General features: G+C 36.8%; 1 protein-coding gene across 4 annotated transcripts in view; it reads left to right on the top strand.

Moving 5' to 3' along the window:
- The window catches only part of LOC125655592 (lysine-specific demethylase 5A-like), a 41,602-nt gene extending 27,492 nt beyond the window's left edge, over positions 1-14,110 (top strand). For all 4 annotated transcript variants that reach the window (XM_056145413.1, XM_056145411.1, XM_056145412.1 and 1 more), the window contains 6 exons: positions 47-218; positions 2,058-2,669; positions 3,355-3,584; positions 7,895-8,147; positions 11,767-12,027; positions 12,157-14,110. In XM_056145413.1, the coding sequence (XP_056001388.1) occupies positions 47-218; positions 2,058-2,669; positions 3,355-3,584; positions 7,895-8,147; positions 11,767-12,027; positions 12,157-12,845 (2,217 nt within the window). In that variant the 3' untranslated portion in view covers positions 12,846-14,110. The remainder of the gene's footprint in view (positions 1-46; positions 219-2,057; positions 2,670-3,354; positions 3,585-7,894; positions 8,148-11,766; positions 12,028-12,156) is intronic.
- Positions 14,111-16,698: the final 2,588 nt, after the last annotated feature.

Genomic DNA, 16,698 nt, shown 5'->3' with positions numbered 1-16,698 from the left:
GAGAAATTTGTGCATCATTTTTATCGGGCTTCTTTCTTTTTTTCAGGTTGCTGCATTCAAAGTGGCCGAACAGAGGGAGGTGGAACTGATGAGGGAATTAAGGGACCGTAACTGTGCCAAGCTTCGCCAGCCGCATGGAGAAGCAAAGTACTGTATCTGTCGTAAAGAAGGGGCGGGGTTCATGTTACAGTGTGAACTCTGTAAAGACTGGTTCCATGGTGAGTAGCATATAAATGTTTTAGTGTGGTGCCCAGCTCTATTAATGCACAGTAAACCAAGAATTCATTCAAGAATCAAGAATGGGAAATGCATTGGTGACAAGTAATGTTTTTGAGCGAGGCAACATACATGTAGGCATGGCTAGTGCATTAACCTTGCTACAACAAATTGTAGCGAGAAAGAAGTGCTTGTGAATCTGGCTGACATTTCTTGCTTACAAATTAAAGTTGGTGTGCAGCAATGGAAATTGTAAAAGTTTAGGTTTGGTTAGAAACTGCTGTTTGCTTTTTGATTGAGAGATACATAATTATGTGTATTGTTCTCCGTAAACAGCAGAAATTGAGACAACTTAATCAAGCCGTGATCTGATCTCGTACAGACACGGTTCAAGCAGTGTGTTACAGAAGTATTGTGTTTTGTTTACTATGAGTAGGTGTGTACAGACAGAAACATTTATAAATGTATATATTGACTTAGTCTGCAAGTAGCTGGGAAATTGAGAAGCTGTTTTTAAAAAAAACATGTCAGTTTAACGACATCCAATACACTAAATAAAAGTTTTTGTCCATAAATTTCTGTCAGTCTGATGTACCTTACCATTACAAAAATGATGCAACCAGAATATACACTGTATGTATTGGTTTAAGGAATAACACGATTTCTCAACCTACTGTAAAACTTAAGAAGGATAAGTTGGGTTTGAACCACCATCACCAGCCACGCTTACTGATTCCATGATTACATGTACCTACCCCATGTCAAGCTGAGTGTATGATCAGTGAAACCCTCAATCAAGTCTACAGCTATAGAATGATTGCAATCTGCCATAATAACAGGCTATGCTTGCAAATTCTGTTTCAATAAACTTATTTTGATTGGCTTTTGTGTCAGTTTTTCACAATCAGCAATCCTCGGATTATTCCACTACGAGCCACACGATGATCTCCTAGTGTTTTATTGTTTCCATCCAAAAAAATTATGGGAACTCCCTGATTGTATACATGCATGTAAATATTCATAAAGTCCTGGGCGTTTTTAAGCATACAAGCATGGTTATGTAATCGTGTGAACCGAGACAGTGGGTGTGGTTTGCGACAATGGATTTGAATATAAGACATAGCTCCCACTTCTCGATCATGCATACAGAATATCCATTAGGATGATGAGGATAATAATAACAATTCTGGAATTAGGATCAAATCAAAAATGGAGATTCACAGTGTATTGGGCTTTGTCAAAGACAAATTAAATTTCTGATTAATGTTGCACATAAATCTTGTATTGTAACATCAAGAAAGGATTATACCTAATTAAGATTGTATGAGCACGTACAAATCTGGCTGAAATTTGTTGTTTACAAATTAAAGTTGGTGTGCAGCAATGGAAATTGTAAAAGTTTAGGTTTGGTTAGAAACTGCTGTTTGCTTTTTGATTGAGAGATACATAATTATGTGTATTGTTCTCTATAAACAGCAGAAATTGAGACAACTTAATCAAGCCGTGATCTGATCTCGTACAGACACGGTTCAAGCAGTGTGTTACAGAAGTATTGTGTTTTGTTTATTTTAAATTTGTGTGTAGACATACAGGCATATCATGCATGCATATTGTCTGAATGCAAATATTGACTAGAAATGGGTGGTACTTGTATATTGAAGAACTGTCAAAAGATATTTCAGCTGAAAAACGAGCATACATTGTACATGTAGACATTTAGAGGGGGGGGGGGTAAATGTTGGATATTTTTCCTGTATTATTAAACGTTGGATGTTTTTCCTGTTCTATTAAACGTTGGATGTTTTTCCTGTTTTATTAAATGTTGGATATTTTTCCTGTAGGAACTTGTGTCCCATTACCAAAGTCAGCTAACCTTAAGAACAAATCTCAGCAGGCTGCCGCAGTACAGGCAGCAAAGGATCTCAAATTTCTCTGTCCTCTCTGTCTGCGGTCACGGCGACCACGTCTGGAGACCATTCTGTCTCTCCTAGTGTCCCTTCAGAAACTCCCCGTCCGTCTGCCAGAGGGTGAGGCCTTGCAGTGCTTGACCGAGCGCGCTATGGCCTGGCAGGATCGAGCTCGCCAGGCACTGACCACCAGTGAATTGGCCTCAGCTCTCGCCAAACTCAGCGTATTGAGCCAGAGAATGGTCGAGCAGGCAGCGCGGGAGAAGACGGAGAAAATCATCAATGCGGAGTTGATGAAGGCGGCTAATAATCCAGAACTGCAGGGACATCTTGCCAGCGTTACCCAGAGTGCATTTGGTGGAACTTCTGCAGTGGTAAATGGGAAGCAGATGGAGTCAGGATTTCTGGATTTGGAAAACTCATTGTCACCGCCCATGTCACCGGAACAAAACTCAGAGGATATACAGATGGAGATTGAGATTGCAAGCACCAACCACAGTGGGATGTCCGAGCATGCCTACTCCTCAGCCTCAAAGGGAGGGTCCAGTAAGTGGAATCCCGTACATTTAAACATAAATGCAATCTGCTTAAAACTACTAGGAGAAATTTTTATGTTAAATTCAGATGCGTTTATGAATTTTTTTTTAATTTCTTAAGCTGTCTGCAGCAAAGTGATACTGTGTACATGTATGTGCATTGGACCTCGCAAGCAAAACTCTTGTTCCATTCACTGATGTGCTCTGTATGATGTATAGTGAATGATTTAAAATGAATCGAGAAACATTGCAGTATACACTAATTGATGTTTACAAGATTACTACTAGTTAAGGAGGAATACTACAGAGGAATTTGATATGGATGAAAAGTGAGGGATATGTACAACAATATTTTAAAATCAAAAACTTTAAAATTTATTTTATTCGGTCAAAAAATGCAGTTTTATTTGAAATTAATCAGAAAAAAGTTTAAAACCCTCGCTGGACTTGAACCTGTGTAGATCAGCAGTGGGCATGTTAACCGACTGAGCTATGAAGCTAGGCAATCAAATTTTAAAAGAGTATACAAATATTGCTGATATTTGTATTTTCATTTGCATTTTAAAACGAAGTCTGCCATTATGACAATGTAGTATGCCTCCTAAAGTTTTTTTTCCGATACATTTCACATACTGTATGAATACTTTAGTGGTGTTGATCGTGAAGTTGAGGTAATTATAACACCTGTATTGTAGATGCTTCCCCCAGAAAACACCAGAGGAAGTCCCCCCTGGTGGCTCGGTCAGGACTAGAGGCCCCAGTCCTGGAACTCTCCACCACGGCTAAAAAGCAGCTGGAGGAACTGATGATGGAGGGGGATCTGTTGGAAGTGTCCCTGGATGAAACCCAGCACATCTGGAGAATCCTACAGGCGTGTCAGCCCCGGGGGGAAGGGAAACTCCTAGACATAGACATAGGGGACAAGGTATCACTCATAAAACTGTTTCTGTTGGGGTATGTCAATTACATGAGGGGAATATAAGACTTGGGTCATATTTATAAACATATTTTAGATAAACTTGGTTTATTTCCTTCTCTGGAGAATAGGGCCAGAAAGAATTCCTCTCCATTCTGTCCTTTGTTCTGCTATCTGCTTGCCTCTGTCCAGGTCTTCAATCTATTTCATTTCTCTCTGTCTGCTGTTTTCCATGTTTCTTTAGGTCTGCCTCTCTTGCACTTTCCTTCTTAATTATTAGTATCACGTAAACTTAAAGCTGTATGACTCGATGTTCATGTATTATTTTTGTACATAATTACTTTAGAGCAGATTAATTACTTTATAAAGTTATTAACTTTCCCTTAATTACATGCTTAAAAACATCTGCATGTAAAAGAAAACAGTGCGAATATTATTTAGAAAGTAAATATAGTGGCTACATATTTAAATCACCCCATAATAGATGTCTATAAATAAACCCACGCGCGTCAGGGGAATCCCAACATGATATATTAACTCATACGCAACTGTCTAGTTTTAAGGCTGAAAGAGCGTAAAACAACGAATTACTAAGAGGTATTTGATATTTTTATTTCTATTAAACTTATGGTACGGTACTGTTATAACAAAATACACAGCTCTATACAGATAAGACCACCGATGATCTGAAAGTTTGAACTGGTCACGTGACTGTCACTTGAAATGGCAGGGTGACGCAGTTATTTGTAAACATCGATTTAAAATCAATTATTTGGGTTAAAACAGGAGAAATAATTTATGATATGTCGTACAGTCTCATAACTACATACGTGCGATGATTTAATAGCGTTTTTACAAGATGTGAAAAAATATTGTAATTCGGACCATACAGCTTTAAATTAAAATTGATTTAATACTTTTTTGTGCATGGGATTAATTTACGCTATGTACACAGGTATTAACTTTGAGCAGATATTTGTCCCAGTGTACTTAAAGTACATTTTACACATACAAATTCAATCCAAGAAATCCATGTAATTTTTTACCAGTGGATTAAACAGATATAGCTATTTCACTGAATTATTGGGAAAAAAGTATGTTTACTGTATGTCAAACTGACACAGACTAAATATGAATTGTAGATTTAAATCTAATTGATAAACTTGCTAGTTAAATTGATGTAAATTTAAATCTAATCTATAGACTTTACTTAAATTGATTTAAATTTAAATCTAATTGATAAAATTTATGTAAATTTAAATCCAAATTGATAGACTTTAGTTAAATTGATGTAGATTTAAATCTAATCGATAGACTCGGGTAAATTGGTGTAGATTTAAATCTAATTGATAGACTTTAGTTAAATTGATGTAGATTTAAATCTAATTGATAGACTTTAGTTAAATTGATGTAGATTTAAATCTAGTTAATAGTCTAAGTAAAGTTGATGTAGATTTAAATCTAATTAATAGTCTAAGTAAAGTTGATGTAAAATTAAATCTAATTTTCAGACAAAGTTAAATTGATGTAGACTGAATTGTACACTCTTGATTTAAAAGTAACTTAAAAGTAACCTAAAAGTAGTACTGAAGTAACCTAAAAGTAACGCTGAAGTAACCTAAAAAGTAACACTGAAGTAACCTAAAAGTAACGCTGAAGTAACCTAAAAGTAACGCTGAAATAACCTAAAAGTAACCTAAAAGTAATGCTGAAGTAACCTAAAAGTAACACTGAAGTAACCTAAAAGTAACACCAAAGTAACCTAAAAGTAACGCCAAAGTAACCTAAAAGTAACGCCAAAGTAACCTAAAAGTAACACTGAAGCAGACTTTTCAGTCAAATTGATACAGACTTTAACAAATTACAGACTAAGGAAAACTGAGGAAGTAGAACTGATAGACTAGGTGAAATTGATGCAGACTTTAATCAATTTAATGCAGAATTAAATCTAATTGATACAATTTCAGTCAGATTGAGTTGTTATTCAGTTCCTTCCGTCTGCAGTGTATCTCGTGGAAGGACAATATGCAGGTTCTGGTACTTGTTAGGAATAAGAAATACATGCAGTCTGAAGCACACAAGTGACTATCTTCTTACCGCTCATAAAACCAATCCAACGAGAAGTCTAGTAAAACATTCTGTATTTACATTGTGTGCATGCATCATGAATGAATGTTGTGTGTGTTTTGAGAACACAGACAAACTTTGTCAGAAGATAAGGCTTCTTTTTATACGCCCGTCTTAAGACGGGCCGTATTATGTTATGGCCTTCATGTCCGTCCGTCTGTCCGTCCGTCTGTTAGCTTTTTCGTGTCCGGCTCATAACTTAAATACTATAAGGCCTAGAATAATCAAACTTTGTCAGTTGATACATCTTGGGTAGAAGGTGTGTCGCACATTAAAACCAGGTCGCTGTGACTTTTAATTAAGAAGATATGGCCAAATATGGTAAAACCCTGTCCGGCTCATAACTTGAAAACTATTTGATCTAGAATCATGAAACTTGGTCAACTTATGCATCTTAGGTAGAAGGTGTGTCGCACTGTACTTTAAGGTCACTGTGACATTTAGTTGAAGTTATTTTTTGAAAAAAGTATGTTATAATTGGTACAATCCCTACTCATATAAGAGTTTTGTAGAAAACCTCATTCAAAAATGTTACATCAAGAAAACACATATTTTTTTTATGATCTACTGTACAGCTTTTTTTAGCCTATGTAAAGTTTCCTTTGATTCTAACAATAACATGAGAAATTCCACTTGTCCCATGGGAGTAGCATGCAAAGGGCATTTTGACAAGACTAATTAATGAGTTTTGTGTAGAACATCTCTGATCAACATGATCAAGCAGGTGTTATCTTTATCTCTAGGGAATTGGGCAGAGAGATCTTAGCCTCTTAATTGCAGATATACCAGAAATTATTTGTGAAAGTGAATTTGTTTGTTGTGGTTAGTCTTTATTTTCAAAATTAATTTGACATTGTACTATATAATTTTTAATTTTTTTTCTCAGCAACCTATATGCAGAGTATCATTTCTCACTAAGACAACAAATGGTTGCAATATGTATAAAGGCCTATTTTAATGATTAGTATTTTGATGTTTTGTTATGGCTGTGGCATTGTTCAGAAAAAAGATATACAATGAACAAAGCTGCAGATTGGGCATTTGTGTAAACCTGAACAGATGAAATAGTATTGCAATAACCATATTAAAAATTGTTAATTCAAGAAACTACACATTCTTCATTATATACACTGTACTATACAGCAGTATATAACAAACAAATTATTTCTTTTGTGTCAGTAACAAGAGAAATTTCCCTTGTCCCATGGGTGTAATTATCAAGCAATTCAGGAGGCATTTTGCTAACAGAAAAATTGCATTCTGTCAAATTACAGATTAATTAATGAGTTTAGAAGATTTCTGTTACAGCAATCTGATCAAGGAGGTGCTATCTATATCTCTTGCAATCGGGAATTGGGCAGAGGAATCTGGCCTTCTAATTGATCTGTCAAATTTTAGAACAGTTCTAATTGGTAGCCATTACTTTGAAAGTTAATTTGGTATAACGTTTAAGAATTAATATGATATTGTAAAATATATTTTTATTTTATATCTCAACAACAAGGTGCAGATTGTCATGTCTCACTAAGATGACAGTTTTACAGTCTAAGAATAAACATAATGACTAATATTTGATGTTTTATTACGCTGTGCATTGTTCTTCATTCCTTAAAATACAATGAGCAAAGCTGCAGATGTGCATTTCTCAAGTCTAACACAACCAGTTGAGAAATATATGATGTATTATTTTTTTCTAATTAATAACTACACCATAGGAGATGCACCAGTGTTTGAAATAACCGTTTTTAATCTATATTTATTTATATTGACATCACCATGCATATTTTACTTCTATACTTGAAGATTTGACAAAGGCAGATACTGATATATGTATTTTTTGATATGTTGAATAAATCAACCTTTTTGAGTACTCCCATTTATTGTACAAGTTGTTTGCTTGGATAAAGGGCTATCTTGCACTTTAATCATTTCATTGAAACCATTTGGGAAAATGTTTTTATATCCTTTTAAAAATCATTAAGCTTACATTATCAATATTTGAAGCAATGTCACATGAGGCCATAAAGTGGGTAAGATTCTTAAAGGAAGGTTGACATTTGGTTCCATGCATACCTATCTCTTCATGGTGATATGTTCATGTTAACAATATGTGACGGGCGTATCATGTGCCGTGGCGGTGCACTTTATTTTTTAATGCAACAAAGTATTGGATATCGTTTTCTTCTTAACAGGGTCCTGAAAACATTGTGCCAAAAGAGAACTTTGAAAGAGAGAAAATGGTTGTGAAATTCAAGAAAGAAAAGGATCCGGAGAAGAAGAAGAAAAAACGCAAGAAAACTGAGGAGGGAGCAGATCTATCAAAACCAAAGAAAATGAGGGAAGGATCCGAAGGGGTGGAGAAAGCAAAAAAGGTCAAGATCAAAAAAGAGAAAGGAGAGAAGGAGAAGAAGCTGCTGAAGGAATTCGAACTCCAGAAAGATCAGAGTAAGTTACATATACTCCAGAAAGATCAGAGTAAGTGACTCGTACTCCAGAAAGATCAGAGTAAGTGACTCGTACTTCAGAAAGATCAGAGTAAATGACTCGTACTTCAGAAAGATCAGAGTAAGGTACTGGTAAAATAATAAGTCACTACTAGGTGGGACATGCTTGACTGCTCAGGACAGCCATGGTTCTTTTTGAGAACTGTGGTGATTGTCATCTATCTGTAGCAGAGATTAACTCAGTCTACTGGAGCGAGACGGTCATTTAATGACTGTGTGGTTCAATAAGACTGTTACACGTCTAGACGGTCATCTAATGACTGTGTGGTTCAATAAGACTGTTACACGTCTAGACGGTCATCTAATGACTGTGTGGTTCAATAAGACTGTTACACATCTGGACGGTCATCTAATGACTGTGGTTCACATCTAGACAGTCATCTAATGACTGTGTGGTTCAATAAGACTGTTACATATCTAGACGGTCATCTAATGACTGTGTGGTTCACATCTAGACGATCATCTAATGACTGTGTGGTTCAATAAGACTGTTACACATCTAGACGGTCATCTAATGACTGTGTGGTTCACATCTAGACGGTCATCTAATGACTGTGTGGTTCACATCTAGACGGTCATCTAATGAAGAAGAGTAAGTCACTCGTACTCCAGAAAGATCAGAGTAAGTGACTCGTACTTCAGAAAGATCAGAGTAAGTGACTCGTACTCCAGAAAGATCAGAGTAAATCACTCGTACTTCAGAAAGATCAGAGTAAGTGACTCGTACTCCAGAAAGATCAGAGTAAGTGACTCGTACTTCAGAAAGATCAGAGTAATGTACTGGTAAAATGATAAGTCACTACTAGGTGGGACATGCTTGACTGCTCAGGACAGCCATGGTTCTTTTTGAGAACTGTGGTGATTGTCATCTATCTGTAGCAGAGATTAACTCAGTCTACTGGAGCGAGACGGTCATCTAATGACTGTGTGGTTCAATAAGACTGTTACACATCTAGACGGTCATCTAATGACTGTGTGGTTCAATAAGACTGTTACACATCTAGACAGTCATCTAATGACTGTGTGGTTCAATAAGACTGTTACACGTCTAGACGGTCATCTAATGACTGTGTGGTTCTCATCTAGACAGTCATCTAATGACTGTATGGTTCAATAAGACTGTTATACATCTGGACGGTCATCTAATGACTGTGTGGTTCTCATCTAGACGGTCATCTAATGACTGTGTGGTTCAATAAGACTGTTACACATCTAGACGGTCCTCTAATGACTGTGTGGTTCACATCTAGACGGTCATCTAATGAAGAAGAGTAAGTCACTTGTACTCCAGAAAGATCAGAGTAAGTTACTTGTATTACAGAAAGATCAGAGTAAGTAACTCGTACTCCAGAAAGATCAGAGTAAGTGACTCGTACTTCAGAAAGATCAGAGTAAGTGACTCGTACTCCAGAAAGATCAGAGTAAGTGACTCGTACTCCAGAAAGATCAGAGTAAGTGACTCGTACTCCAGAAAGATCAGAGTAAATGACTCGTACTCCAGAAAGATCAGAGTAAGTGACTCGTACTCCAGAAAGATCAGAGTAAGGTACTGGTAAAATGATAAGTCACTACTAGGTGGGACATGCTTGACTGCTCAGGACAGCCATGGTTCTTTTTGAGAACAGTGGTGATTGTCATCTATCTGTAGCGGAGATTAACTCAGTCTACTGGAGCGAGACGGTCATCTAATGACTGTGTGGTTCAATAAGACTGTTACACGTCTAGACGGTCACCTAATGACTGTGTGGTTCAATAAGACTGTTACACATCTAGACGGTCATCTAATGACTGTGTGGTTCAATAAGACTGTTACACGTCTAGACGGTCACCTAATGACTGTGTGGTTCAATAAGACTGTTACACATCTAGATGGTCTTCTAATGACTGTGTGGTTCAATAAGACTGTTACACGTCTAGACGGTCATCTAATGACTGTGTGGTTCAATAAGACTGTTACACATCTAGACGGTCATCTAATGACTGTGTGGTTCTCATCTAGACGGTCATCTAATGACTGTGGTTCAATAAGACTGTTACACATCTAGACGGTTATCTAATGACTGTGTGGTTCACATCTAGACGGTCATCTAATGACTGTGTGGTTTAATAAGACTGTTACACATCTAGATGGTCATCTAAAGACTGTGTGGTTCTCATCTAGACGGTCATCTAATGACTGTGTGGTTCAATAAGACTGTTACACATCTAGATGGTCATCTAATGACTGTGGTTCACATCTAGACGGTCATCTAATGACTGTGTGGTTCACATCTAGACGGTCATCTAATGAAGAAGAGTAAGTGACTCGTACTCCAGAAAGATCAGAGTAAGTGACTCGTACTCCAGAAAGATCAGAGTAAGTGACTCATACTCCAGAAAGATCAGAGTAAGTTACTCGTACTCCAGAAAGATCAGAGTAAGTCACTCGTACTCCAGAAAGATCAGAGTAAGTCACTCGTACTCCAGAAAGATCAGAGTAAGGTACTGGTAAAATGATAAGTCACTGCTAGGTGGGACATGCTTGACTGCTCAGGACAGCCATGGTTCTTTTTGAGAACTGTGGTGATTGTCATCTATCTGTAGCGGAGATTAACTCAGTCTACTGGAGCGAGACGGTCATCTAATGACTGTGTGGTTCAATAAGACTATTACACATCTAGACGGTCATCTAATGACTGTGTGGTTCTCATCTAGACAGTCATCTAATGACTGTGTGGTTCTCATCTAGACGGTCATCTAATGACTGTATGTTTCACATCTAGACGGTCATCTAATGACTGTGTGGTTCTCATCTAGACAGTCATCTAATGACTGTGTGGTTCTCATCTAGACGGTCATCTAATGACTGTATGTTTCACATCTAGACGGTCATCTAATGACTGTGTGGTTCTCATCTAGACAGTCATCTAATGACTGTGTGGTTCAATAAGACTGTTACACGTCTAGACGGTCATCTAATGACTGTGTGTTTCACATCTAGACGGTCATCTAATGACTGTATGTTTCACATCTAGACGGTCATCTAATGACTGGTTCACGTCTAGACGGTCATCTAATGACTGTGTGGTTCACATCTAGACGGTCATCTAATGACTGTGTGGTTCACGTCTAGACGGTCATCTAATGACTGTGTGGTTCAATAAGACTGTTACACGTCTAGACAGTCATCTAATGACTGTGTGGTTCTCATCTAGACGGTCATCTAATGACTGTGTGGTTCAATAAGACTGTTACACATCTAGACGGTTGTATTATGATCCCATTCTAAAACAAAAGGTCAACTCAGAATTGTAGTTCAGTCTGAGTCTGATATATTAAGAAATACAGCTGTGCACTAATGATTTCCCAGTCTATTATTAAACATATTGATGGACTATACATTACAGAGCACATAGTAAATATTGAAATAAGATAAAATAATTGTTAATTTTTACTGTGTACTTTGTAATATATTGAATTAACGTGATGCTCCAATCAGGTCTCTAACTAAAGTATTGTCATAAATGAAAGAATAATCCCAAAACCTGTTATCATCTATTTCTTTCTTATTTTGATGACAGTTATGTCGGAATCCACAGTGTCAGACATAGAGAAGATAAAACTATTGGTAGACATTAACACAGAGAAACTCAAGAAACTAGAAAAACCCAAGAAAAAGAAAGTGAAAGTGAAAAAAGAAAGTGGGACAGAGGAAGTAGAGAAGAAGAAACGAAAGCCAAGGAAGAAGAAAGAGAAAGAGTGTTTGGTGATGATGGAAGATGATGGAGATGATGATAATGATGATGATAACTGTGCTGCCATCAAATGTCTGAAGCCCACGGGTCAGTATTTTAGTCGATATGCCGTTAAAATTCACATCGGCATTGTCAGTTAAACGTGTTATGATTTAAGAAGTTATACAAGGTAAATGAAATGATCTTTTGATTTTGATGCATGATGTTTTACTGTAGGGGAGGAGGTGAACTGGGTGCAGTGCGACCGTTGTGAGGAATGGTATCACCTTCTGTGTGTCGGACTCGGGGCAGACGAGGTGACAGAGGATGAAGAATACGAGTGCTTCAAGTGTAAAAACCAGGACAGCTCGCTCGCTTATCTACACAGCTCGGTAACGGCAGAAGAAGTGGTGCGGAACAGCCTTAGAGAAAACATTACCATCAGTACATCGTCAGGGCTGATGACGACTCGCGAGGCAGACCTTCCGTCTGTATCCGAGGTGGAACTCAGTCCCCAAGAGAAAACAAACAGTGGCCCTCAAAAAATAGTTCGAACTCAGTCACCCATCAAAATTCAGGAATTCTGCTCTCAAAAGTCTCTTGCAGGTAAATTGTCAGAGAGGGGTGTGAAGTTGTCAGTGATTGAGAATGAAGACCTGGTGAGTTCTGTGATATCTAGTGAGGACTTGATTGAGGAGGAACAGGTTCCTCTTGAGGAGGAGGAAGAGGAGGAGGATGAGGACAGTAGCGATGACCTCGGTCAGAAAGTCAGTGGGGAAGCCCCCTCCCATTCAGTCATCGTGGCAGATATCATGGACGGGATGATGACCCAGTTGGAATCACCTGTGACAGTAAGCATGTCCAGCGTGGAAGAAAGCGAACCAGTGACAGAAGAGACCAATGAACAAACAGCAGATGAAACGTGACCTTTGAACTATTGTGTGTATCTTGTCAAGCTGTCTAAAGTGTTTGTGCATCTGTCTTCTTGTGTACAGAAACTCTACACAGAGAAGGAGAGAGACATTAATTGCTTGCCTCAACGGATTAAATTTCCAACAAAAGGTTCTGCTGTGAATCTTCATTTTACAAAACTCATGTCATGTTCTGACCTTTGTATTTCACATTGAATTTCATATGAATCCTAAGTAGTGAGGTGCACAAGATGTCATTCTTCATCAGCATCACCATTTAATGACATCGTTTTATAATGTGCATCAGCTGGTCGTTAGTGTACAGTTTTGGGTGTTGATCATTTTGGAGTGCAATGTTTTCATGAGAATTGTCAATTTCACCATATGTTTTGTTTACATGTAGGTCTGTTGTTTTTATTTATTGTACATTTTTCTTGTGTAAATAAGAGTTTTGTTTTCAATGTTTATTGATTTCCGTTGTACACGAGAGATGTACGTTTATATGTATTTTATAATTAGTTTAATATCAGTCAAGTTCAATTTTTACAAAGATATATTGTACATGTAGTTTATAATTTTCATTGCAAGATTAGTTATGATTGCAAATAGTATTGCTGCATATTTTTAAAGTGCATTGCTATTACTGAAATGCAAAAAAAATTCTATATGAATGACTGAAGACAATACCACATTTGAAAGACTTAAAAAAAACGAAATTGAAACAAAACCAAACTGTCATTTGTGACACATTAGTTAGATAGTGAATGATGCCATTTTGTGCATTTTTGAATGATAGTCTTTCCCTGTGGTCTGTAAAATGTAGAAGTAAATATTCTGGCACTAATCACTCATTTGTGAAAATAAGGTGAAATACATCTACAGTTGGAAGTGCAGTTGTTTTTTTTAAATTTAGCAGGGGTTTTTGTTATTGTTTTTATTTATTTATCTTTTCTTTTTTATAAGGGGTTTGGTTTTTTCTTTTTCTTTTTTTTTTTTTTTTTTTTTGTTGCATAAAAGAGTAGAATGATAAAAAAAAAAGGTAATGAAATAGAATAATCTAAATGTACAGTAAATGATTTATGCCACAATGCGTACTTTTACATAATCGTAGCGACTGTTCTAATGATGAGTGATCATTCTGATTGGAAACTTCGAACTGTTACATTCAGTGGAACAAGTTTGAAGTGTTTTGTATGAGATGTAATTTTGAATGAGTTTGTGAAACATTGTGTAAATGAAGAGAGGCAAACACCCAACATTAAAAATTACGTCAAGTCAAATGTCCTTTCTTCATCATTTTATATCAGATTTGTGTTTCAGAAGAATCCCATGTGCTTGAGATTTTTTTTCTAAGTTGTTGCTTATTAAAACAACATTGTATAGAAAGTGTTGTGTATCGAGCATTTTGATTGGTTAATGCACTGAGGATTGAAGTGACTAAATAATCAGTAGTGTTGTGTATCGAGCATTTTGATTGGTTAATGCACTGAGGATTGAAGTGACTAAATAATCAGTAGTGTTGTGTATCGAGCATTTTGATTGGTTAATGCACTGAGGATTGAAGTGACTAAATAATCAGTAGTGTTGATTTGGACTTCATGTCGAATGATGTGCAACACGACTTAGGAATCGAGCATTCACAGCAATACAGACTCCGCAATCAAACATTCATAGCAACACAGACTCAACAATCAAACATTCACAGCAACACAGACTCAGCAATCAAACATTCACAGCAACACAGACTCAGCAATCAAGCATTCACAGCAACACGGACTCCCCAATCAAACATTCACAGCAACACAGACTCAGCAATCAAACATTCACAGATTCTGCTATCAAACATTCACAGCAACACAGACTCTCCAATCTAATTCACAGTAACACAGACTCTCTAGTTGCCCAAAAGAATTAAAGAAAGGGTAATAATTCATTTAGAAATTATTGGGTTAATCAAAGTGAAGTAAAATTGGTCTAAATGTTTGCTTGAATGTACAGTATGTCAGTAAATTTCAATATTCTATAAAGGTTAGCATTTAAAAAAAAAACGTACTAAGATTTAAACCTTGTTTAGTGAGCTAAGAAGCGTTTCAGAAACACGTATGCCCCCTGTGGTGCAAAATTATCAGGGTTATACACCTGTATCATTTGATTGATAGTAGTAGGAAAACAATTTATGATATTGAGTGGACAGTAGTATCTTCCCAGTCCAGAGTGTATTGACCCGTGATCATGTGACTTCAAAATCAGTAGAATGTACCAGTGTACCAAGTTTAATGTCAATCAAGCAAATGATTCTCAAATTATAAGAGACATATTAGGCCAAGTAAAATTAATTAGTAGATTATCATTCAAACTTCACAAAAAAATGGGGCGGGTGGGAGGATTTTATTTTTTATTTTTCGCCATGGTATTCTTGACCTCGAAAATGCCTTCTCTCATTGAGAAAAGGCTTTATAAATCATAATTACATGTGTATTTGGGTTTCTAAAAGGCAAAGTGAAACAAAAGTACGTTTACGATACCGGACTGGACATAAAAATATCCGGAAATCGTAAATTTGAAAAATAAAAAAAAATTGGGGCGGGGCGATTTTCGAGGGGCGGGCAGGAATGATAATCTACTAATTAATTTTACTTGGCCTTACTATGTCTAGTTTGACAATGTGAACCTAAAATCAATAGGGTTCGTCTACTCCTTACAGTGTACCAAGTTTGATATCTGTCAGAATAAGGGTTCTCAAGATGTTGAGTATCGTCCTATGTCAAGCATTTGACCACGTGGCCTCAAAATCAAGTTTGACCTTTCAATTAAGCAAATGATTCTCCAAATATAGGATAGAAAATATTACTATGGCCTTTGAGCATGTGAACCCATGTTTCCTAATCTGATCAAAATCGGACATTTAACCAGCTCCCAATTTGAATGCATAGTGACATGAAATCGGGAGTGGATCAAAGGTCTTATCTTAATCAGATTGACAGTTTCCTATCCAAACCTGGTAAATCATAATTAACCCCCCCCCCCCCCCCTCTTGTGACCCCATCTTAAAACATGGTGTAAACTTGATTCTTCTCTGTGGGAATAATATGCTTCATATTAATTTTATACATAGTAGCCTACTCTTTTCAAAGAATGTTTTAGCAGGGTTCTCCATCACTTCACATTTTACCGTGTTGCAGACTGCACGCGAAGCGTTTCATGACATTCAGAAAATAGTACGTCACAACCCTCTCTGTTTTTGATACTGTATCATATATTATATTATTAACAACAAGGGGGGGGGGGGGGGGGGGGCAGACAAACAAAAAACAACAGCAACAAACCACAGAAATTATTAAACACTTCAATGGTTTACACAATATATATACTCATCAATCTTGGTCTTGGGTTTTTCCACATGCAAAGCTGCTGTGAATATTAATGATTTAACTTAACTATATTCAAAATTAAGTGGCTAGAACCATGCACTGTTCCATTCACACCTAGTATCGAGGGAGCTGTACTCAATGACGTAATATCACCACTCTGAGACATGGATCGACATCACTGTCCCCCACTATTCAGTTTCAATTCTTTATTAACTTTTAAGCTATACAGCTTATCAGTTTACATCAATCATTAATGAGAGTTTATATCGGGAAATGAACTATACACATGACTATCATAACACAATCGTACTCAAGTCCGCTCTGACGTTGTAAACTATAGACTTGCTCAAGTCTCTATGTTTAATAATCAGTCAATCAGTGTTCTCTTTAATGCTTTTTAATAATGCCAAACATGTTTGGTGACATTTAAGTATGGTAGAGAGTAGATATTTGGACTTCTGGTGATAAAGTTATGAAAACAACAGAGACTTGAGCAA

Source organism: Ostrea edulis, chromosome 7, assembly GCF_947568905.1.
Source record: "Ostrea edulis chromosome 7, xbOstEdul1.1, whole genome shotgun sequence".
Taxonomy (NCBI): Eukaryota; Metazoa; Mollusca; class Bivalvia; order Ostreida; family Ostreidae; genus Ostrea; species Ostrea edulis.
The sequence above is the reverse complement of the archived record's forward strand: the minus strand, read 5'-3'. Positions and strand labels throughout refer to the sequence as shown.